Source organism: Nyctibius grandis, chromosome 29 (assembly GCF_013368605.1).
Source record: "Nyctibius grandis isolate bNycGra1 chromosome 29, bNycGra1.pri, whole genome shotgun sequence".
In the NCBI taxonomy this organism is placed as follows: Eukaryota; Metazoa; Chordata; class Aves; order Nyctibiiformes; family Nyctibiidae; genus Nyctibius; species Nyctibius grandis.
In genome coordinates this window covers 869,081-894,846 of record NC_090686.1, presented here as the reverse complement: position 1 = coordinate 894,846, position 25,766 = coordinate 869,081, and the positions used below count along the sequence as shown (strand labels likewise).

The following is a 25,766-nucleotide window of genomic DNA, read 5'->3' as shown; positions in this document are numbered from 1 at the left end:
CCTACAAAAGAGTAAAAGGAAAGCTGAAGCTAATAAAGACAAAAAAGTAGTACTGACCCTGAAAAACCTTTAACAACAAAGAAAATAAATTAAGAAAATATGCAGTGGTTCATTACTGTGGCACGTTGCATTCGCATGTTACAAGCTGTCTTAATTGCAACTTCCTTGGCATGTTGCATTTTTTTCTCATGATATTATAAATAAAGATCAACATCTAAGACATTGCCCCTCCCCCCCCTTTTTTTTTTAATTAGAGGAAAGACCTAAGAAACATTTCTTCCTAAAAACAGCTCGAGGGCTTTATACATGACTTTACAAACAACTTGGGATCATAGCTCTGTGTTCATGTTTCTTCACTTTTCTTTTTTCGTTTTCAGTTGAATAAAGATATTCATCCCAGCGGTAAGTGTCACTTCTAAAAGGTACACTTGTGTGGGCAGAACAGCACTGGTGGATTTGTCTATGCACATATGCAGCTTGGCCTTCTAATAATACTTTTTTTTGGAAAATACAATGCAAAAATCGACTGGAAAAATCTCAGTAATACACATTCAGATAAAATCTTGTATTTTTCTTTTTTAAAAGAAGACCCCACAACTAAGTGGTATTAAAACCACTGTAAAAGGAAATAATGCAATTTTTTTATAAAAGGGGGGAAATTTTAAACCGTGGACATCTAAGTTCTGTCATTCCTAGTTTGAACCAATTTAGTGAATTAAAACTCATTTTACTGGAAGCTAAAACATGAACTTTAATTCACACAGCAAATTTCTTTCCCGTGTGACTTGAGAAACCAAATCTCAACAACTGAGATTATGATGGCAACGCACATAAACACTGAACAGTGACATATAGCACAAGAAAATCTGGGCACAGTGACCGAGAAGCAGGCATAAGAGAATGTGTTCTAAGGAGAAGTTTCAGTCCCTTTCAAATAGTGTTGTATCGGTAAATTAGAGGAGGCAAGTAATAAATTCATGGCTGTACCTTCTTCCTCTGTTTAAAAGGAGCGCTGTATTTCTCTGGGCAGCGTATGCAGCGAGCTGCAAACACACTGCCTGGTATGCTTACCAGCTAGCAGATCGGGGCTCTCTGAAGCCAAAGAATTAAGCTATATAAATGTTCCTTAGCGTTTTCTCTTCAAGTCTTATTTTGCTGCTGCGTGAATAAGGGAACACACTTTCTAGGCTTTCTTCATCACCTAACATAGCAGTGTAGCATATGGTGGGCTTTATCTCGCAAGTCTTGGAGAAATGGCAGTTCCGTGATAAGAAGGGCTTTGACACAGTGTCAGTCACAGTAGTGCCTGACAATACATTCCAAAAAGCAAAAAGCCTTGGAGGTAGTACTTAATACTCTAGAGAGTAACAGATTTTTGGAAATACCTGTGATTTGACAGGGGGAATTTTATTATACTATCAGATTACCAGTTCTAATTAACAGCAATTTAGAGAACTGTTTTTTCAAAGGGCAGCTGTCAAAATATCAGAAAATGGTAGGGCATGAACATATTGATGGGTTCACACTTTTCAATTTCACCAAAAATACACTGTGTCACAGTCAAAAGACAAAAAATGTGGGCCCAGATGGCCTTGTATTTCATTTTGTACAGCAGAGGCTTTTTACAAGGGCAGAAATTCTTACTATGACACAGACCAAACAATCAAACCCCAAGCCCTGGGAGGAAGCCTTTAGATAATTTCTTTGCAGAGAATCCATGCACATGACTCAGGAGCCAGAAGAGGACAAACTGCGTTTATTATTTGCTTGTGTGCAAAATAAATAAATCCATTTCCAGAAAGGTGTTCTTAGCACTGCATCCACAGGGGGGTTACTGCCCAGTTCCTTCTCAGCTTCTGAAGTGATACTGGTTGATAAACAAAATAATTTCATAATAATTCTAATTGCATGGCTTTTAGAAAATCACCCCTAATTTTTTTCCCCCATTTTAGGTATGGAAAAGAGTTAATCTATAATAATAATTAGTCCTTTACAATGCTGGTTTCTATAAAGGTCTAATTTACGTTAAAAAAACCAACCACCACCATCACCACCCTCAAAAGGGTAGAATCGAGGATATGTGACTGCCACTAATTAGTTACATAAACAGCTTTACCAAATGCAGTTCCCAACCTCGCAGGCCACAGAGAGTAAGGTATTTAATGAAAAAAGCGAGCTTATGCCCTGTAGTTATGTTTTAATTCAGACACGGGAATGTTTCTAAAGCGTGCATGGGCTGAGGTTTGCTTGAGTGAGCTTTAATCTTCAGAGGAAGCAATTTCTCACCTTTGGTACGATATGACAGCAGATCTAAAAATAAAACCTAAGTAATTTTGATATCTTACACAAGGAGACAGCTCAACCCCTAGAAGCAACAGAGATAGCAGGAAAAGACAGGGATACCTTAAATTATCTAACATATGGGGCGTCTTGCCTCTGGGAAAGATTAGAGTTTCAGAAAGATATTGTGGGGTGAGGGGGTAGGGCAAGGAAATAAATAAATAGATTTAAAGGCAAGACTAACACAAACTTGGGAACAAACCTGAACGTCATAGAACTATCTTATTTTGGAAGCTTTTCATAATTAAGAAATTATTATAAGATAGAGCCACTGTAGATAAATTAGTTATTAAAAAAGCTATTATTTGTTGCTCCTTTGCTAGATAATTTGGAAAGTTCTTTGAATACATTCATGAAAAATACTGTATCAGAAGTGTGCAATTTTTTGCACAGATAATTTTCCCAATTATCATAATTCCTCTTACGTAGACTATACATTCTACCAGACAGAGTGACAGACAAGTCTAAACACCTCTGAGAGCCGATACTGAGGCAGTTTAGGTATTTTTGCATAGTTAACTAGCAAGGTAGCTTGGGAGTGCGCTCTGATCAGAAGGACAGGTGCTACAGAGCGGCACACGTCTGCAATACTCAGGGCTGGCCTCTTTCAGACTAGGCTGGCCTCATTCATAACATGCAGCAGGTCTCTTCTGGAACTATCTTATGCCCCTGGCCATAGCGTATCATTTTTTTTGTGTGTTTTTGAAACCGTGTAAAGACTGTTTTGCAGGTCACCAGAGCAAAACTGTTCCACACTGTTCATGACAGTGTGAAACAGGACAGTTGTTGCATGACCCTAAGCAGCGTGGAATCAGTGTAGATGGGGAAGTTTGATGGTGAAAGTCATCTTAAGAATGATGAACCTCAGAGGCCAGAAAGTGCCAAACTTGATACAAACCAGTCTGTGCTGCCTTTTGGGAATAATCCTTAGAGCAATTCTTAATCCTACACTCAACCTTTCTGCATGACCCAGACACCAGTGCTGAAGCTTGCTCCCCAGCGAACTTTCTCTTAGAAGGAAAAGGTACTTGGTTTTGACTTACCAACAGTGGAGACATCAGTGCCAATGGCAATACTAAGACACTGTTACCTCTGCTGACGTTCAATCAGCTGGTAGCACTTCACTGATGGTACCAAAACCAGAACTGCTACTGACGTCAGCATCGATATCAGTGCTGTTTTTGGATTGACCTGCATCTCTCATATCCGGATGGAGGCAGAACTGAGCATCCTCACACCTCCCCAGGTATGTTCTGTTCCTTAAGAGGAGAAATTCATCCATCTTCTTAAAGGAGACAAAGGAATGGTGCTGGGAACCATGCCTATTTCAGTGTCCAGCCCTGCTTGACCTTAGAGAGTTTCATTGCCAGAACTAAAGCTTATACTAAAGCTGTCTGCCATCTTTTTTCTTCACTGGAGGTAAAAATACTTCTGTCAGAGAGCTTCTGGCATGTGCACTAGCTAAAGGTGAGTCACGATGGAAGGTGTTTATCACACTTGGGATCTGAAACTCCTCACAGTTACTCTGTGATAAGCTGTTAAGTTTCAGTGTCTCTAGATTTCCATATTCATTCTATGAAGAAGTGACAGATAAAATCATGGTCTGACACATGATTCAGAGGCAATTTTTAACAGAACTAAAGACCAGTGCAGAATGGATATTAAAGCCTAAGTGTTTTGAAACTACTACTTTGGCATAACCAAAACCACAAACCAAGAAGGCAGTTAGGTGAGAGGTGAGTCTGAAGAATTAAAAGGAAGTAGACCTTAGCTGGCAATTTCACTCCCAACTGAGGTATCACCTGGTAGGAGCCACAGATGGGTATTACTTATCCTGTCTTTCTGGCACAGATGGTTAAAGACTGCTGGTACAGTTGGTCGTATCTGCTTTGCGTCAGGACGGGGTAGCTGTTTGCACAGACCTGCTGTAGAAACTTAGCAAGTCACAGCGTTTCCTTTACCGCAACCAACCTCTGCAGCTCAACGTGGCTGCTGCTTCTGCAGCACGTCCCGGTCTTTCTGCTCCATCACTCACACTGTGCTGTTGACCTGGAAGGCCACGGCTGCACCATCTGCCTGGGGCTGCTACAAGGGCTCTCGAATGGGCCATGACAAAAGCCTGTTTGGAGAATTCTGTTTTCCTGTGTGCGTGGTGTTGTAGTTGTTTGTTTGTCTAACTTCGATTCTAAAAAAAGTGCCTTGCTTTATGTTCAGGCCAACGCAGCTTTTTCCTGTGCCCTGTTATCTAAGAGCACAGTACATGCAATGAAAATATTCTAAATTTCAAACTATAAGCACGAACAAATGCACTTAAAAGGAAGTACTTCAGAATATTTACTTAGCCATAAAAACAATTTAGAAGCACATCCATTTTCTTACGTTAACATTTAGTTATAACCATAACAAAACTTAGAAACAGCTTCCTTTCTACTCAATATATTGGAAAGAAAAACTTGCATTTTTTTTCCCCTCAGGGTAGCTACATCTACAATCATACTACTGTGAGGGAAGAAGAAAGGGAACAGACACGTACTGTGAAAAGTGCACACATTCGATCTATCTTCTCTGGATTCCTGGGGCCTCCGTTCTTGTTTAACCTCACCATAAACCGCTCACTAAAAAGCAAACAATATTAAAAAAAAAATAAATAACACTTTCATGTACACACTTCAACATAAAAATACAGGTAGATATGTTTTTTTTTTTAAAAAAGAGGCACTAGGTATTATATTTTTTTTAATTCCCAAAGCATAGGAAACTACTCACTGATCTAGATAAAATTATCTGGAATAGCACAGAAGACTCCTAATAGCAAGTACTCTGCATGTGAAAACATCGTGTTGACGCATATTCATGATGAAATAACATTAAAATAATGTGAATATATGAAGCATAGGATTTGAACACATTATAACTACTTCAGGCAAAGGTTTAGGCACACTTGCTGAGGCGTACACTGCCTTTGGTAAAACCGAGTTCATTAAAATCCCCTCAAAACTAAAAGTAACAAGAATACCAATTAAGCAATCTCTTTCAATGTATACTATTTATAGAAGCACTATACCAATTCAAACACATTAAGATTCAATTGCTAGAACTGCTTAGCAATCAAATTAAACAGTCCTTTTACCAGCAAAACCAGCGTGTACAGCCAGCCTGCAAAATAAATAATCCTTACTACGGATGGTAAGAAATAGACATTGATATTATTTCTTAAGACAGACAGAGAATTTATACAAATAAATTAGATGAGTAATTTATTCACTAGATGTGTGACAACACACTAAGTATTGACCAGAATTTTCTTCCTACAGATTCACAGAAATAAAGCAGGAGCACATCATTAAATCTTCTAGTTACATTTCCATTATATCACAGATCCTTTCAATTTTATCCAGTATGACTGCATAAACTCCAGTAACCTTTATTTGACTAAAACACATTTTCCAGCTTATCCACTGCTGGCCTGAAAAATATGAAAATGCAGAGTACGCGCTGCTTCCTTCGGTACGTCGCTCCAAAAGGCTCTTCATCCCTACTGTTCAAATGCATGGGTGGGTTAAGGTCAGCTTGGAAATGTCTGGTTTCAGTGCTTCACCACTGCTTTTTGTTACATGTTCTTCTGCAGGTTAAAGAGCCCTTTAGAAAAGTTAATTTCTTGCAGGGTAGTGATATCAGTCATTATGTTACACCATCAAACACCTCTCCAAACAAGTAAGCAGTTTAACGCTGCTAAATTCAAGAAGTAGTGCTGGAATCGTTTTATAGAACTTACCCATAGTGCAATATTTCAACACAATTTCATGAACAGTTCTAAAAATGTAAGTTTGTAACAGTCTAGTACTGGTATCGCCTACACCATAAACACAAATACGCACATATGTGTATTTCACACATATGAAATCAAGTTCCTACTAAGCCTAACTAGTTTCTCAAACACCACATACTAGCCTTTTTACCCCAGCGTTACGCTGTGAGTTCATCTGAAGCAACCTGTCCATTATAAATACTGACCTTTTTTCAGAATTGCTGCTTTTGTAGGAACAGTCCCTAATTCTGTAAGCGTGACCCATACATCTTGTTATACACCTTTGCATGTTTTTTTGCTTATCCTGCTAAGCAATCCAGATCATGCTCTCTGGATGTTTCATTCTCCCTCTTACTCACTATTAATCCAGTCTCCATGTATCCCACAACCTCATTCAGCAGTAATTTTCATTAATTTGCAGCAGATGCTTATAACCTTGGAGATTGCTAACATGCCCCAAAGAAACCCCCAAGAAACAGGTATTTGAAGATTCTTTACCTGCAAGTACTTTCTGAGATGTCAATTAGTAAGTTAAGAATGTTTTAGCAAATCCTTTAATGACTTGGTATAATCTAATCCTTTAGTAAGAATTTTATGATGCATGGAGTGCAGTACAATATTACAACTTCAGTACATCACAGTAACATTTACATTACACCAACAATATTACATCTTGATAGTTACCTCTATCTACCTAATACATAAATCACAAAAAATGAAGCCAGAATTTTTAAAATAAGACCTATTTTCAATAAAAACACATTAATTACATTCTTAAACTTTATCATTAACTCAATCTTGTGCCCATTGTTTTGCTGGTAACTAATTAAGGTTGTGAAAACACATAGTAGCAAGCAATCCAAGCAGGATGGCCAAAGCAGTTGCTTCTCCCAGCTGTTTGCCTCAGTCCTTTGCTGCTCCTGTAAAAGGGCCACACGAACAGGACCTCCAGCACTGCCTGAACAATTACGTTTTACAACTCTAAAAGTTAACATAAACTGCAACAGGTGTTAGTTTAGCAGCAGTTACAGTTGCTGGCATTCAGCTCTCCCTACTCGATGAATTTCAGAAGAGGAGCAGGCAGGACAGTTACAGTGATGCCCACACGTAAGCTCTGGTTAATACTGGGAATAAACCAACTAACTTTCACACCATCGAGTTCCAAACGGGAATCATTCTTTATATGATCAAAAATATGTAGTAATTTAAAGAGATACCAACTCATAGCCATGTTCTTTCCAAGCCGCAGCAATAAACTTCAATCTTTCCAATACCTTTAAAAACACTGCTTGGGAGACTTTAATTTTAATAAATCCATTTAATTTTAATCCTTGAATCAGTTTAATTGTAAAATCTTTCATTTAGAAAGATTAGGAGGTAACATACATTTAATTTCTGTCTCAAGTATAATAAGTAAAATGTGTTTCCTTCCATAAAGAAAATTCCTTAAACAGAATAAAACACTATCATGACCTACAGAGCTATAAAAGTTACCTTCATAAAATAAACATTGGTCCTCTTTAAAACTGAAATTGAAACATCAATTAATTAAATTATTGTAGTTTATTTGTTAAATGTAAATTTGCCAACATCCTCTACTAGTACACTGAAAAATAATTACTATGCCTTATGCACATTAACCATGTCCCATTTTTAAGGATAAGAGCATAAAATGGATCACTACTACACAAAGATCTCTGGCAAACTATTCTTTCACTTCTGCTGCTGGGAATGTAATCCGGCCACCAAACAGGGGCACAACAGATGAACACGAACTACTACATGCAGCCTAGGATCAGGAGAAACAAGACAAGCAGCAGCCTGCCAGCTGAAGATTATGAGCAACGTAAATCACATCTGCAGGGGAATTGTAATCGCTGGTGAAGACGTCCATCCAAAAGCAAAGTGTAAATCAAAGCTGGCTCACTCATAGTTGATTGCAAATCCCTGTAAGTTATTATACCCCATATAATAAACATCTGGAATATCTTCACTTTCATTGCAGTCGTCAGATCAAGGCTGGTTCTCTTAATTCACGTGGTGACTGACATTTTGAAGGTAAACCCAACCACCAGTAGAGCACCAAGCTCTTCTGCGAGATGAAGAATTATTTACAGAAAGGGAAAACAGAAATTTGAAAATATACTGGTGACTAAGAGTATTTTCAAATTCTGGGATAAAAATATAGGAAGTATATATCCAATATTATAGAAGCAGAAGATGCTGGTCCAATAGAAAAAAGATAAACTGAGTCAAGGTCAAAAGTAGACAAATCCTAAGAACGGCCCTCCATATGAAAGGTCCATCTTACCCTACTATCCCATGTCCAACTACATCCAGTAGTGAATAATTAGGGAAAAAATAGAAGAATAAAGAAAGCGTACAGTAATACTCTGCTGATATGTACTACCAGCTTACATCAAAGTGAAGCTCAAGAATAGCAGCAATATCTTTGATTTTAATGGTCCTGGATGTACTGAATCCAGGAAAGTACTCAGACTGTCATGCTTAAATTCTCACTAGCCATTTACAGAGTTACTATGAGAGATTGAACTTCATAGGAATTTATAATATATGTATGTACCATACATATGCATATATATATGCATTATATAACATCATTTAAGAATTAAAACTCATTAAATTGAAGTTCTTCAAGAAATAATGTTGTAACTGCTATTTTACCTCCATTGATCTCAATGTTACATATTCTATTTTAAATCTCCAGTAAGTTCTGTATTTTTGAACTCTAACACAAGCTTTCTTTGAAAAATTATTTCAGCACTAATGAGCATTTCATTTTCATAACTGAAGTTGAATACAATACTGCACGCCACAGAATGCTGTGAAGGCTGTCCCTCTGACAATGGCAGCGAAGGGACTGTCAAGTCTTTGAGCTAACATAGCCTATTTATACTTGATTCATTACCAAAAGTTGTATTGCTTAGTCTGCCTTCAAAACATCCAAAGAGAGATTCTGGAGGCTCATCTGATAGCCTCTTGCAAGGCTTTACTCCATTACAAGTGGAAATCTTTTAAAATTTGCAATTCACCCTTTTTCTTGTTACAGCCACCAAGAAAACGGGGTTCCTGTCCTCATATTCCAGTGCTTTTCAAACAATGAAGCAGACCACCATCTTTTTCACCTGCCTATTCATCAATTGTTCCCTTATTCCAGCACTACCTCAGTAACAACCTTTAAATTCCTTCCTTTAATTTCCAGTTCTGTCTTGAGTCCTCTGGAGCTTGTGTCACTAATTAAGGGGACTTTGAGGCAACCGCAGCATTTGAGAACTGTGGAACATGAAGAGGCATTCTGTCAAAGGAGAGACCCACCGACAGGACAAGGAGAATGAAAAGACAGCAGTGCTAACAGGCAATCTTAAAAGACTAAGGCACCTCAAATTCTTCCACCTTTTCTTGCAGGTCATTTCTCCTAAACTTACAGTTTTGTTTCTCAACTCCAGAATTTCTCTTATCTTCGGTATTACCATTCAAGGACAGTTTACAGAAACTAGTCTAAATATTCCACTAAGGTCTCACTAGTGCTGGTAACATTAGTATATCCTAGAATGGGATGTGAACCTTTCCACACTGTTGACCCATATTTTGAACCAGTTAGTCAGATGCTCCCCATTTTACAACTGCAAATTCATTTCTATGTCAAAGGGAACCAGGAAGAATAACCCTGTTTTCAATGATCTGAGGACCCACTGCCTTCAGCTATAATTATAGCTCCTTTTTTAGACAAAGATACACACATTTAGGGTCAAGAAACATAATGGGAATTCAGTCATGTAATTTCTTATTTTGGGAGCTACTTCCTTTGAAAGAATTCAGTCTTCAGGGTGTCTATTTCTCATGCTTATCTTTTGCACAAAGACAAGAGCACGCATAGAATCTAAACAACATCAAAGTCCAGTTTAATAAGACCAAAATACCAAATCCGAGTAAACTCCATATGGAAATAATTGGCCATGTTTGCATGCATTAAGCATTATTCTTGTTATAACTGAATCTGCTCTCACTGCTTGAAGAAAACAGACATGTGCTACTCTGTTAAAAAAACCCTCAAATACAACATAAGGAAAATTTAAAACCCCAGTAGTTATAATTGCCAAATGAGTGGTAGAAATTAAGTATGGGGAGGTACTGAGTATTTGATGCAATCTGACTGATCAAACTACTGTCAATAATAAAGAAAAAATCATTTTCACCTATTCTGAGAATACACTGAAACCAGTTCTCTCTTGCATAAAATCAGAGCTAAATGCACCAAAACACAGAAAAGAATTAACATTTTTACCTTGTTGAGTTCAGATCTAACATGTGCCACATCAGTGGCAGAATCTTAAACAAAAGCTTATTTCTTCCTCTTGCTCCTACATGCTACAAGCAATCTCCAATTACTCTTAAAGATCTCCTCCTGTGCTAACTCACATTGTAGCGAAACCACCTCTTGTGCAGCAATAAGTCAGGTTTTACAATCACTCACATGATTAGTAATTGCTAAAGCTACTCAAATATAAGAAACATTGCTCTGATAAGCAAAGTCAAATAGCTGCTTGTTCTTGCACTTGAAAGGAAGACAAATGAAAGCGGCGTAGTGTCTCCCTTCTTGGCTTCCTTCAACTGAAAAGCAGGACCGTTCTGAACTGACATCTGTTTCTGCAAAAAGGAAGGAAGCAATCAATGGCTTGGGACATCACATTGTCAGCATGAAGGGGCAAACAGGGACAAAATTTACCACTGGGTGAGCAGGAGTGGCGTTACGCCTGTGGGGAGTTCTTGCTGTTGAGGTTGGTTGTTTGTAGGGCTTTTTTTTTGCATAACACACGAAGATGACAACAAAAGGCCTGGCAAAGAGCTTGGAATGGATTAGTGAGCTCCCTTGTATTAACTCATGGGTGGGTTTAATTAGCGTGGGGTTGTGAGGCAAAAATCCTGAGTATCAAGTTACGAACGTAGGTACAGCAGTAAGAGATGCACAGTGCTGAAGCAATGGTAATCTGTAGAGAGACTGCAGACCAGTCTTCTGTTTGAATTGGAAACTGATGATAAACACGTATTTTTTTAAAATAAATCTTTAACAATGTATAGGAGATTGGTTTTCAGAAGCAGAGACCGTGACACATTAGGGCATCAATCCCCTTAAGCAGAAACCTCACATCTCGTACCTTGCCCTTGCCTTAAATAATGGTTTGATAGCCTTTTCTCCCAGAAACAAATGCCTCCTTCACCCTCTTCATTCTAATATGCCACTAAAAGGGAAAAGGTACAAATCTCTTCCCTCACTTTCCTCAGTGCTGCTTATTTGCAGAGAACAACCAGGGGAACACTGAAAAACCCCAACATTTTTACAAATACCTCAGTTCTTTCTCAAAAGCCGTATTTAACAGGGTTTTCAGAATCTAGCATTTGACTGATCCCTTCTAAGAATAAAGGTTATTTTTAAAATACATATTGGTCCCATGACATATGTACCAGTGCATAGTCAGAAGGGTCATGTGGTAGTGGAGAAGGTCATATAATAACTTATATTTTAGTCCTTAATTTTCTTTCCGTGTCTCTCTAGGTTTCTTTCCCACTCTTCTAGTATCATGTAAATCCCTACCTGCATACAAAATAAAAACTCAGGAACAAAAGTCTGACAACACTGTCACAGCAGCTAGCAGGAATAAGCTACGTACAAAGACCTGCCTAACCAGCACAGTTTACCTCTTTTCATCATACTCAGTCCTACCATTTAAGAAATGGTGATAAGCATGATATTATTTCTCACACAGAAAAACCCTCTTCTAGTCTATTCTTTTAATGAATGCTAATATGCCTGACAATAATTCTAGAATAAAATTTGAGTTGGCATATGAATATCATAAGCATTTTAAGACATTACTGTAAAAGCACCGTTTTTTGTCCCAGATAAATCTCGAAAACAAACTCTACGCACTGCAAGCCCAGGTTAACCAGTACAGACCTCAGGCTGAGCTAGTCATTCTCTATGACAACAGAAACCTTGCCGACATTTGCCTTCAAAAAATTGCAGTCTTGCTGTGCGCACCACATTTCAGGCAGTGTACTTCATCAATGCCACGAGATACTGCATTCTTTCTACCCCTGTGTGTACAAGCTCTTCAAGGACGGTATGCTGACCAAGTGAATGGAATTATATTAGGAATTACTGGTACATGACCAACACATTTTTCTAAAGCCGCTAAAAAAAGGTGCCCGTTTCAAAACGTTCATAAGTTAGCAGAGAAACACCATGAAAGAGATTCCTGGGGTTTGAGGGAGGCGGGAGGGGGAGAGTGGGAGATAACTGAACTACAGCATCTAAACCTTAGAGTTTGCACAAGCTAATTTTTGCATGAATTATCTTGGGCAACTGTTCTCTGTGTCAGAGAGGAAGCATACTGAACCAGCGCAGCAGAAGTTATCCAAAGCCCCAACGCAGCAGCATTAGCTAGTTTTTCAGGAAGGCAATTATCGCTCTGCAATTGCCTATGTGGTGGCAGAGTAAAAAACCCTGCCTGTATTGCCCTGGCTTTCCATTTGTGCTGCATCCTGCAATATAGCTAACAGTAACAATACAAGGCTTCTCAGATTTGCTTGTTCAACTTTACAGATGATTAGGGAAAACACAGAAGTTGATTTTCATTCCATTTGCCAAATTTGTCAAAATCTTCCTCGTGTTTGTCAACTGCAAAAACATTACCATGCTCAGTGATCAAAACGGTCACTACAGGGCAGCATCGTATCCTGATGCTTTCGAGAACACCCTGTAGAAACTTTCTATAAAGGAAACAAGTTTCACATCAGGTCTTCTGAACTTTTATTATTTCAACCAGATGGTCTCATATTCATGAAGAAAGCATGTGTGTGTGTCGACATTTCAGTCATCTCCCACTGTCATAAATTCTGGGTTGATTTTGTCTCTTGAAAGATGATTTAAGCAATAACTACAGGTTTCTATTGATGTACAACTGTTCATGACACTTACCTAAGTACATGAAGAAATGGAATAGTAAAGTTATGATCAAACAGTAAATAATTTTGGCTCCTCCTCAGAGCTGAAGTCCTTTGTAAATACTTTGTGGAAAGATCACAAATACTTTTAACGAAGTTTCCTTTTCGTGAAAATATTTCAGAATGCATCTACATATTGCCATTGTGCTTTAAAAGGCAGAACTCATGACTAAGCAATTTGTTTGCAGCGCGAGTATCCTCTCTAAAAAGCTTTTCAAGTTTATTTTCTGTTAATCATGTTTACCTTTTAGAGTTGCTAATTTTTGCTCATTCTCTTGGAGGAAGAAAAAAAAAAAAAAATCTAAGTCCTTACAGCTGCTGTAAGACTGATCTAATAACATCTCCCAGTGCTCCGCAGAATGAGCCTTCAGTTCTCCGTTTAAGTGTGAGAGTAAATCAAAGCTTATGTACAGAATGATACCGTGTCCATGAAGACCTGAATTCCCATTTATAATGTAAACCAACAGCATATACTAGATCCCACGGCACAGCAGTATTTGCGTGATCCATCATCGACAGCAGTCACTCCTGAACCCCTGAGACAGAAAGATCACCTCTGCTGAACTTCCAGTTTACACGTTGTCTGAACAATGATTCATGGACTATTTAATATCTTCCTTTTCAGGCAAGTGCTCATGGTGTGTTTGGTTTTTTTCCCCTCTTTCTTTTATTTATTTTTTTTTTGAAGGCGGGGTGGTGGCGGTGGCGGGTTCTTTCATGAGCTGCGTTATTCAGCGGATCTACAATAACCCCAGTTTCAAAAACAAGTGAAGAAATCCACACTTCTTTGGTTTACGGAGTGTATTTTATAAAGACATCTTAGAGAAAAGAACACCAAATCTGTGAGGGAAATGAATCTGGCTCTGAGAAAACAGCTCCAAGCAACACAGTTTGCTTCCCAGCAAATTCAGGCTTAATGCTCATGAATTATTAAGTTACCATCCTGGCTAGAAGCCCCAGGGGAGGATTACAGAGCTTACAGTAAGGCTGTTCCTGCAAACACTGGGTTTCCATAGAAACAGAAAATAGCGAAAATAACTACCTGTCATTTCTCTCTACCACACTCAAGGAAAAACAACTACAATCTTAAAAACATTATTAAAGCTTGCAGGAGAAACGTAGCTAAGCACCAATTACATTCTCCTTGGGTTCATCAGTCTGCCACGCTTGAACATTTGACACCGTCATTAGTATTTTTTTTGTTATTTACATCATGAAAGGTACATATTTGTGTTCCTGAAAGGAATCCTCTCCATTAGCTAGAAAAAGTTTCTATTTCCAAAAAAAGAGACTTTAGTCATACAGTGAGATTCCTTAGTCCCTGCCACTGATTGTGACTTTTAACTAATGAAAAGAAAGCCAGACCGACCCTGCCAGGTGGTACGTGTGAAATGCTCTGACCATAACCGTAGGGAAGACTTCTAATTTTGGATTACATGTATTTTATGGAGTAAGTATTCTATCACCATCTCTAACCTGCGAGAAGCTCATGGTCCTCAGGTCTAATACAGCAGCTGTCTCCTTTAATTCTTGCTCCACAAACCACATATCCCTGTGACTTGGCTTTGCACATGACAATTTCAGTCAGAGACACAGAATTGGGTTTTGACAGTGAATTTTGCAACAGAACGAGCTCAGGTGTGAAGAGTAGTATTCATTACACTGGGCATTCCTACACACAGAAAATTACTTGTAATTGCTTTCTCTGAGCCATGTAGTTCACCTGAACATTTTAACAATGTGTATTTGTACCCTGCCAGTCAAGACAGCAAAATCTCTTCTAGCTCCATGTGTTCATGACACATTTTTGTTCTTTCTGAGCAGGAAAAAGGAAGAACAGCTTCGAATACCTGTAACTAATTGATTTCTTCCTGTTAACTACAAAAAAAAAAAAAATCCCTGTAGAAAAATCTGCATCCCTGCCTATTGATGTGTCATCTCTAATCCCCAACCCGAAAAAAAAATTTTAGGGAAGGAGGGGGGTGGTGGTGAGACATATGAGATAAGATTGATTTTTGTAAAAGCTCATGTTTTACAATAGCTTCATATTAGTAATTTCATAGCAAAGAATTAACATCTCTAATAACACCACTTAGCTCTCTACAGCAACTTTCATGTACAAATCCAGACAGTAATAGCTTCTTTAAAATATATAATATTAACAGGAAAGGGGATAAATAGGAAAGCCAAGCAAATGCAGATTTGGGAGGGAGATTCAGGGAATGAAAGTCAGCTGAAGTAACTGGTAGAGAAAATGAAAAGGTCTTACTCCTCCTTCACCCTTTTTTTAAAAAACAACACACAAAGAACCCCTTACAAAATACTCTGTAGGTCATATCTGTCTCCAGTGATGATCAAACCTGTATTTTCTAAAAGTTATGTACTATATCAGAAAGGCTCCTTGTTCCATGTCATATGTGTGCCATAGACTTCAGAAACCCACATATTTTCCACATTAACTGGAGAGACCAGGACAAGGGCCGTTGCTGGGGACAGCAATATTCCTTAATGTTTGCTTACTGGATGATGTTTTTAAGGAAGTTCGTCTTGAGCAGGATCAAGAACTAATATCCTCCTTGTTACTATCACTATGGATTATCTATTGCACAAAAGTCAGAAAAATACTTTCCTTGAAATACTAAGAACACAATAAACTGAAGTACAGGAGGAACTGATGGAGGATTAGCTAGCCCAACATATCAGATTGCTGAAAAGAAGGTGAAAATTAGAAAGATGGATTTTTTTTCATGACTAAGCAGAAGAAAAATCTCATTAGTTGGTAAGCCTAATCCCTAGGAAAATTCTCTGAATATTAAAGAAATAATTCTGAATGATACAAAGTTATGTTTTCCCAGTAGACAAATCATTATACTGACAGTGAATGAGATAACTTTTCTATTTTAAAATAACTATGAGAAGGCTGCTATTAAAAACATCACAAATGGAAAGTTTAGCGTGTAATTGCACAATAAAAGTAAAATATAATTTTCTGCTTCCTAACATAGCAACTGGCAATAGTGGAACATGATAATATTTTAAAGCAATTAACAGGGAATAAAGACACACACATTGTCACAACGCTCCCAGAGCTATTACCTAAAGAGAGAAGCGATGCAGAAAAAGGGATCTTAAGGTCAGTTCCATACTCCAGGAGAGAATGCAGTCAGATTTTTTTTGCCACAGCTTTTAATGCGGATCTTTCCATACTAACTGACTTCATTTCTTTTTCAACTATTCAACTTCAACCATATTCATCTACCCAGTGATCCTGTCTTCCCTTCTTCTGACCTTATTAATGCCTATCTCCCTGTTTGTTCTTTACCGGTCCGTATCTCCCCAACCCCTTTGCCACTCCCAGCTGCTAAGCCCCCCGCTACCCAAAAAAAAGCATCTGATTTCTACAATACATACAGTTTCTACAGCTCTGCTTTGGAGCACGTGGAGTTGCTCTGGACAGGTGTGCTCCCATTAAGCGTGCTGACCCTGCATATCAGAGCTCTGAGAGGACTCAAACCCCTGCTCAGGTAAGAAATTGTGGACAATTTGCTATCGTTTTTTCAGAAGTTTGCTTAGTGTTTAAAATGAAAGTTTTAGGTGATGATAGTTGCCTACATTAGGAAGTGTTACAAGAAAATGATTCAAGACGACGTGTAAATGCGATGTAATTTTAGCTACAACACTAACATTTTTGAGCAGCTGATATACATTCCTATTGACAGTTTAAAAGTCAAGAAAATAAGACTAAATGATGACGAGAACCATGGAGTTCACTGTCATCAATAAACACACAAAGAGATGAAGGATTCTTGTCAAATTTGTCAAGGTTCCCTTTAGCAACCTGGTATACGGATTTGTATTCTGACATCTGAATTAGGAATACTGTGTCAGAGAAAACTCCTACCATAGAAAAAGTCAAAATCCATTCCCCTACAAATTCATCATTTCTACACCCAGTGTTTTAAAGTGGTGAATTTCATTCTACTCTGTCTAAACACTGCCACAAACATTTTCTTTTTACAGCCCCCCCAAAAGGCAGTATCATGACCTCTGTCCATTCCATAACACCGATGAGAAGTAACAGAAGTTCAGAGATACTAAAATAGGACAGGACAGTACAAGTGAGTAGTAGCTTGAGAAAACTCTTCCTGTTCTAACACACTCACATACTGGTCAAACCAAAACCAGTTTGATTGTGCAGTGGAAGTTAACCCGTTTACGAGGCCAAGGAAACAATACATTTAAAATAATGATCATGTTGTTCTCTAATATTTTCACACCTTTAATATCTTAAACTTTTATATATTTGATAATTTTTATCAGGTAAAATAGTTTGGTTGGGAAGTTTCTCAAGATCATGAGATGAGTTACAAACAGGAAACCATTATCGACGACTTCTGTAGCTACCACCCATACACAACCTTACAGCACTATTAACACAAAACATTGCCACTTAGAATTTTTTGATTCAGCCTTGAAAAAAGGGGCAGATGACTTTATTTTAGATGACTTTAGAATAACTAAATCCACCTGTCATGATATAGATTAACAGCATTTTTTTAGTCCATAATTATATTTCCAAATCATATTTCTCTCCCGAGAGCTGCTTTGTCAACAGCGCTAAATTCTTAAGACAGAATATGTGAGACAGATTGTACTACTCACATCCTCCCCAATATCCACCCACAAATTCAGAACACTTCCACGAAAACCATCTTTCCATATCACCTATTAGCAATAGCATTAAAGAGTAAGGTTGTGTTCTCATTTTGCCTATTGTTTTTCAATTTTAACACAGAAATAGATGTTTCAAAATTACCAAATTCCTAGCGCTGTATTGAAAATTGGCAGCTGGGTAGAAGGTATGCTTCTACATTTTTAGTATTCTGAAATCACTGTGGGTCTCTGTTTTCTCACATTTCTGCACGTGCTTTACCTAGCCATCTGCTGAGAAAGAACGGATTACAATTTTATCCTTCAGTGAGAAGGAAAAGAATGTGAAAATGCATCTCAACAAAACACAATGAGATGCTTTATAAAGGGCTAGACGTTAACCTTGTTAACACCTCCACATACTCTGAGGTAAGAATCAAAGAAGTAAGAGAAAAGAATGAGGCAATGAAGCTGCTTCATGAACTTCTGAAGATTTTTTTTTTTTAAAGGAACAAGGACTTTCTCTGTAATGCACCTAACCAATAAATGTTGGTTTGCATTAGGAAAGCTACAAGGAATTATAAATCAACCACTGAAGGGTAAAGTCTTGCTTCAGAGCAGACACGTGCTTCTCCACCCTGTATCTTATTGTCCTACTCAAAGAGGAACAGGGTGAAATTTGGAATTCTAAGGTAGAATCTTTGGGGGGAAAATATTCTGCCAACACATCTTTCCTAATTGCAATCTCTAGTCAAGATCAGCTTCCACCATGATGCTGATAGGAAACTACCAGCTGATATAATACAGTAGAAAAGACTTCTATCTAACAGATTAATTTTAAGAGAAGATATGATCGTTATAATAATTGAATGTTTTCTACTATGTAACACAGACCACACACCATTTACGTTAATAATATGTTAAACCTTTGGGTTTATTTGTTTGTTTTAAGGAGGGAGAGGGAAGGGCCAAGGCAGATGTTTGGCTTATATGTATTCTGTTATTGCTTTTTTTTTTAAATTCCATATCTTCTGATCGTTTTTTGTATGGAGCACTTGCTGTCTCTTTCCTTACATTAGAGTGCAAATGATTTATGCTTATGATGCATATCAGGACATCAACCTATAGTGTAAAAGAATGGAGTATATTCTGGTAGTACACAGGATTTTCAATACAAAATTTTGGACAAGCATCTTACATTACAGCAGACATCTCTTGGTAGCAAATCATACCCTGCTCCAATATCTGAAAGTCTGAGCACACTATCTCCAGTCATGTCCACATTTATCACTTAAGTAATAAGAAAAAAAATTATCATACTGGCATGGTATGTGCTGCTCACTGTGTAAGGCTACAGTTATACAGCATAATGTCATTTGGATAAAGCCCAAAGGCACAATTTTGTATAGAGTAAAAAAACAAAGGTGTGAAACGCTAATCAGTCCGAGTTAATAACCACCCAAATTATTATTACACTGTTACTGTGTCTTTCCTACATTCCTCTCTCATTGCAGTGCTTCACACTCCCACAAACTGGCTCTCAGGAATGATTTTAATTCCATTACTCTTTTTTTCTTTCTCTTCCCCCTTAAAAAATTAGTATTTTATTTTCCAAATCAAATTATTTTAAATGATAAACAGAGGAAGAAGTTCTACTAATTCCATCTGGATGTTTCTCTTATACTGACAACAAAGAGAAAGAATAAAGATCTGAAGAAAAAAAAATAAATTTAACTTAACAGTAAATTCTTGAAGGATGGACACCTGCAAAAGGAAATGAAAGGAATGGTTTGAGAGAAGCAAAAAAAAAAATGTTGAAAGGTGAAAAGCTTAGATAACTATTTGATTAGGTCCTGGAGAAACAGAATTAAGTTTAAAAAAAGGAAATATGAAAAAACTCAGTGGGTGGAATATTGTGCTCTGTACTAGTGCACTCAGAGAGGCATTATGGAAATGAGGCCCCTCCAGAAAAAGTGCAGGAATTTGCATACACGAGAATTAGTCATAGCTTTCAAGGTCAATAACTATGCAGCATCTTGCCTCTCCTTTCATTGTATTGCATGAGAAATGGGTCATCAGTATATAGATTTATATATGCCCTTTAAACCTGATAGTCATCTATGATCCCCAGAAACTTTGCACGCATTGAGAGTCTTAAGAGTCCAGTTGGGAAGTACTTAAGCAAAAGGAATATGTAGTTCTGCATTTGCAGGCACATTTACTTCTCTGCTTACCTCCTTCCCCCACCTCTGACAGCATTCATGAACTCCCTCAAAACTGCCCAGACACCACAAAACTGTCAAACAAAACTATATTGAAACACGCACAACACAAGACCTACACGATGCTCATCTATGTGTACCCTCACATAAGGAACACACAGCAGTCCTTACCAACACTGAACAACCACCTGTTTTTTTTTTCCAATTTTATATCCTTTCATCCTTTTTCTGATCTTTATTTGGACAGGCCCCATATGAGATACACCAACTACATGATTTAAACAAACAACTTTTATTAGATAAGCATCATTCCAATTGCATTTCAGTAGAAGATACACCCATCTTGTTTTGCCTTCTCTACAGCATTGAAAAAAAATCCAAGGCACAGCTAGCAGCTAGAGAATAATTAAATGGATCAGTGAAAATTGGTGCCTTTTGTAATGTTATTTGATCCTTCTCATTTAATGGAGTATCACACTTATTAGAACAAACTCAGTTTTGCTGGAGAGTGATACAGATAGGCTTCCCGTTCAGCTAGAGACATCTGAATCCAAGCTCTTAATCTGCAGAAGAATTCTCGCATACCAAGTCAGATAACTGTAGAGGTTTTGAAGACTTCTTGATGATTATTTCAGGATTCAGAGCATCCTAAGGATTCATAACAGAAAAAAAATGTGCAGGAAAAATCGACAAACCTAAACTTGCCCTTTTGTGCGGTAAAACAGGCAGTTGGATATAACGCAAATTCCCTGGTGACCTTTTGAGTGTAGACTTACTCACTGCTACCATACTGCACAAAATCTTCCTCTGCCAGTGAAAGACACTTCTTTTCCTCCCAATTCCTCTGTTTGCGTAGCTTCTCTGGATGAACGCTCTATCCCCCCTGCATACCCTACTAAAAAAGTGCTGAGGAACCAGGCAGCCACTAAAAATGCTACAATACCCTAAGTTTTAAATATCTGCCACACTTTTGCGTGAGACAAGTTTGGATTCTCATCACTAACAATCGTTTTTACCTAGATAGAATTCACAGGTAAAGTAAGACATTTACCTAAAAACATTTGCAGTACTGAGAAAAGTTATAGTAACAGATCCACAGAATGCACCATGAAGATCATACTAAGCATTCCCCATGGCTTTGTCAGCATCTCAGTTGGCTTCCACTTTTTTTCAGGTAAACTGGAATCTTAATTTCTGATAGGAATATCTTTGGTTAGGATAGCTCCTGCCTCTTCCTTCCTCTTCTTTGCTCTTTCCACAATGGAAAACCACAGAATCAAAAGTAACATATTTTTTTCTATTGCATCCGATCTTTTGGGGTCTTTTTTGGATAACTTTTAGCTTAAGTAAGCTTTCTCATATGTTTCCTGCGGCACTACAAGATAATGTGGGGAAGAGTGTATTACTGTACTTCCCATCCTTCACGGTTCCTCAAGTAACATTTCCAGAGTACATTTTCATTAACTTCAAACTTTTCCAGCTTTAGGTTGCACGTCTATAATACAGGCTTTTTAGACACACTGTACATTTAATATTTCTCAGAATATAATGCTACCAATCTCTTAACAAGATGTGTTGGGACCATCATATAGAGAAACACTACAAGAGCACAGAGTAAAAGAGAAAGCAGTTCTTAAACCGAATAACATCTACCTATTCATACATACTTTCCTAATTTGTTCAATGTGATCACTTCTGGGTAACACTGTTATACATGAACTGAAGAAAAAGAATGCAATATTCTGAAAAACTGCTAAGGAATTCCTGAATTCCTCTGTTTCTTTGTTTCCATAACCAAAATAAAGATAATTCCATTAAGACATTGCAAAAGTAGTTATACAGATTTTTGAATTAGACAGAATGGAATAATAAATGTTAATAATAAAAAAAAGAGTCATATAAGCACGAAGGACAAAATATAACGTGCAATATGGCACCCACTGAAGAGCATGTGATCTTGTAAGTGAAGAGCTGATTATAAGGCAGATGGCACAAGAGCAGCAAATTAGGAGCAACTAAACTTTTGAGTACTGCACAACGCCAAACCAAAGAACGTACTTTCAACATCTTCTTTTGTGCACATATTACAAAAAAACAACATCAATGACACAAAATCTTAAGTTTCATTACCATATCATTGTACAAGTACTTAGCCGCCAATCCCCACTGTAAATTTACATCTAAAAATACATACAGCCACCTCCTGCTACTACTACAATTGTTTAAGCTGAAAATATTCATTACTTAAAACAGCCACTGTTCTTAATATGTTTTCCTCGTGCCACATCATATAGTGCCCTGCTGAGCATTTGGGCCACGTTTTCCTTTGTCTTCCATTTGCTGTCAAGGTACCTACAGAAGCCATGTGTGCATGCGGATTCTTATCTCCATTCAACTCCAGGTGAGCTTTTGCTTTTCTAATTCTGTCTCTGCACGCCCAGCCAATCCCTTATTTCTCGCAGGTAGCTAAACTGATGCATCTGCTTGACTGTCTGCATGTCAGAATGGACCATCCTTGGACTCCACAGAATGCAATACCAAGATAACATGACAGCAAGAAAAGACACTATGCAGAAAGAAACAAACAAATAAATAAAAACCCCCAGGTAGTGGTGCATTCTGACGGAATAGACCAGCTGAAAGATCATAAGGCCTTCTCGTAACGCTACGTATGGAAGAGGGGAGATCATCAGCAAACGTATGCCTTCTATCGATACCGTAGAGAAAACCTGGTCTCACAACAAAAAGGTCTTGAGTATATTCTGTATAAGAAATGTAGAAATGGACTTCTTCTGTCAAAGCTATCAACATAACCATGGATACTTACCACATCTTCCAAAATCCCCAGTCATGAGGAGGTCTTTATTATAATGGGTATGGTACAGACACAGTAAGTGAGGCAGATGGAGGAGTCAGAAGCAGAAATATGCATGACCCTATTTTCCATGCATCACTACTGACTAGGCCCCAGTTTTTCAAATTCAATCCCATCAGAATTTCTTTTTTTTTTGCTCTATTCACTCTCCATAATTAATGATATTTCTAGATGACAAGAAACATTTAAATCCCAGGAGAGTAAAAAAGGGTAACTGGTAAAATAGTTCTAGAAATATCTATTCTGGTTTAAGATGCAGGCAGAATAAAAAAACTTTACATGTTTAAACACCAACTTTATAAAGAAAAAATCATACTGAAATTTATTTATCCTTTTTCACACTTAGTGGATTCTTCAAGTTTATTTTAAGAATAAACTGATATCATGCTTTGAATGTGTAATTTTTGAAGTTATACATAATTTTACGCATTTATTAGTAAATAAGAGCTATTGTAAAGGTAGCTAAACCTCACTGCTTTACTGAATTTAGTTCATTTCTGCCCATCAAAATAATGTTGCAAAAAACGTGTTTGTTTGTTGTTGTTGTTTTTTTTTAAAAAAAAAAAAAAATCTTATTAATTCTATCCTTCCAGCACAGGTAACACTCAGGATCAGTTCTTCCACCAGTTTTCCAGCCCCTTTACAGTAGTTTCATCTAGTCTGTATTTCCTCTGTTTACCATATCAAGTTTAATGCTTCTCTTCTGTTGAGGCATGAGGCTCCTTCCCTTATAACAGAACAAAATTAGTTGGCTCTGATGTGACTTCTGCTTGACAAATCTATGTTGACTTTTACTTATCGTCTTGTTAGCTTCTAAGTGCTAATAAATAGTTTATTTGTTCCAGAACTTTTTGTCATCTGATTGCAGTTGACCTTCTTAGGGAGACTGAGGCAAAACAGCTATGACATACTCCAGCTATCTTGGTAACATCTGCTGATAGCTTAATGTCCCCTTTAATCTGTTCTTCATTTTGTAAAAAAAAAATTTTGCTGCTGAAGCAGTACAGAATTATTCTTTTTTTGTCCTTGATGTCTTTTGCTAATGGCATTTTTTCTACAAGTTTCTGTCTCTTCCCATCCTTGTTTGTGCAATTTCATTAGTTTCTCCTTTTTTATATTTCCTTCCAGACTCCATTTCACCAAAGAATATGTGATACAGACTTGCTGTTGTTGCCATATATTTAATGTTTCCTTTATATTGAAACAATTTGCTTTTGTGCCCTTCAATAGCATTGTTAAGAAACTGACAACTCAAATTTCTTTCCTCCATATCAGTTTACCTATCTTTTTTTGATGTTTATTGACACCTGCCTTATTGAAGTTCACCATCTTTACAATAACATTTTCTTTCTTTCCTTTTCTAGTTATTACCAACTCGATCATTTCATGATCATTCATCCCAAGGTACTTCTCACAATGGGGCTGTACTTCCCCATTGGCTGTAATCAAACCTAGATCCATTTTCTCATTGTCTTCTGCTAACTTCCACATGGCAAACAAACTGAGGTATTAAAGTTTAGTAACAAAGGTTTTGTTGCTAGACTAATGCCTTTTGTATGTAAAAATAAGGGACAATTTTTGCAACAAAAAATTCCAAATACTTGAAAACATACAAATAGACTTTCATCCCTTTTGATCTGAGCCATTTTGTAATACTCAGGTTGGCAGGTTGTTTCTGTTGTGGGCTGAGGCAGACATTCATCGATCCAGTTCTACTTACTTACAAGTATTTCTTTTTATAATTCCATCAGAGTAAAAACTGAGTCACTTTTCCTTTTCTTTACCTCTAAGTCTTACTTACCCCTCTGATAGCAGCACCGTTATTCTTGCTATCCATATCTCCCCACTGTCATTTGTTGTCTGCTTCTCATTTTTAGACAGCACAAACCATTAAACACAGTACAGTACAGTATTTGTATTCAGAACCTGTGAACACATCTCAAACTGCATTTCAGCTGCTGCTCCAGCCTTCTGATTGCTAATCCATAATTCGTACATGCTATTACTTCAGCTCTTGAAAAACACTGGAACTTCTACCGATTCTTCACTTAACCTAACTGGGAAATAACTATTGCAACCAACAGGTTCAATGAGGTTTGTAATCTACTATATGTCCAAAGCACTAACAGTGAAAGCCAGTTAACCTCTAGTGTGAACTGTTTGGGTAAGAAATTTATCAACCTCGAAACCATTTCGGAAAAGTCAATTTGTCATTTCCATTTAGAATGCAGCATGCAAAAGCTTTGTTTGTTGTTTGGTTTTTTTTTTGGGTTTTTTTTTTTTTTTAACCTTAATATATTATTCCTGAGGCATACAGAAGAGGAAGGAAACTTAATCTTTTAAAATAAGATACAAAAACATCATTCTGAGTTTGTAGCAGTGTGTTTGCGTATTTTCTGGTTTTAAGTGTCTTCTCTAAAACACGGCTCAGCCTCATTACACATTTCTTCCCCACCACTCTTTGGGATGCAAGAAAATGTAAAAATTATGCTGTTTTCACTGCAGCAGATCACTGACGCGTAATATGAAGAGCTAAGTAATAACAACTGTTTGCACATCAAAGCATTATTGTATATATTTAAACATGCCTGAACCAGTCTCTGTACTTTTTCTCATTATAACTATTATTTTCTTTTTTTATCACTGGAAAAAAAAAACCTTTCTTAAGGCTTTCCCACTCAATGTTTACATACTATGCAAACTGCAGCCCAAGACAATTCATGTCCTTTTGAAGAAATTTCGGAGGCCTTCCACAGCCATTGCAGCAGCTTGTTCCTTCCTTTTCCCTGCAGCTTTCCTCATCTAAATAATTTGACATTCTACTGCTTTGTGGTATGATCTAATT

At 37.4% G+C, this 25,766-nt stretch overlaps 1 protein-coding gene across 1 annotated transcript in view; it reads right to left on the bottom strand.

Annotated features, from left to right (window-relative positions):
* DOCK3 (dedicator of cytokinesis 3) overlaps nucleotides 1–25,766 on the bottom strand; it is a 209,176-nt gene that overhangs the window by 94,607 nt on the left and 88,803 nt on the right. Inside the window, exon 10 of the mRNA XM_068419791.1 lies at nucleotides 4,874–4,955. Coding sequence (XP_068275892.1) covers nucleotides 4,874–4,955 — 82 coding nt within the window. The remainder of the gene's footprint in view (nucleotides 1–4,873; nucleotides 4,956–25,766) is intronic.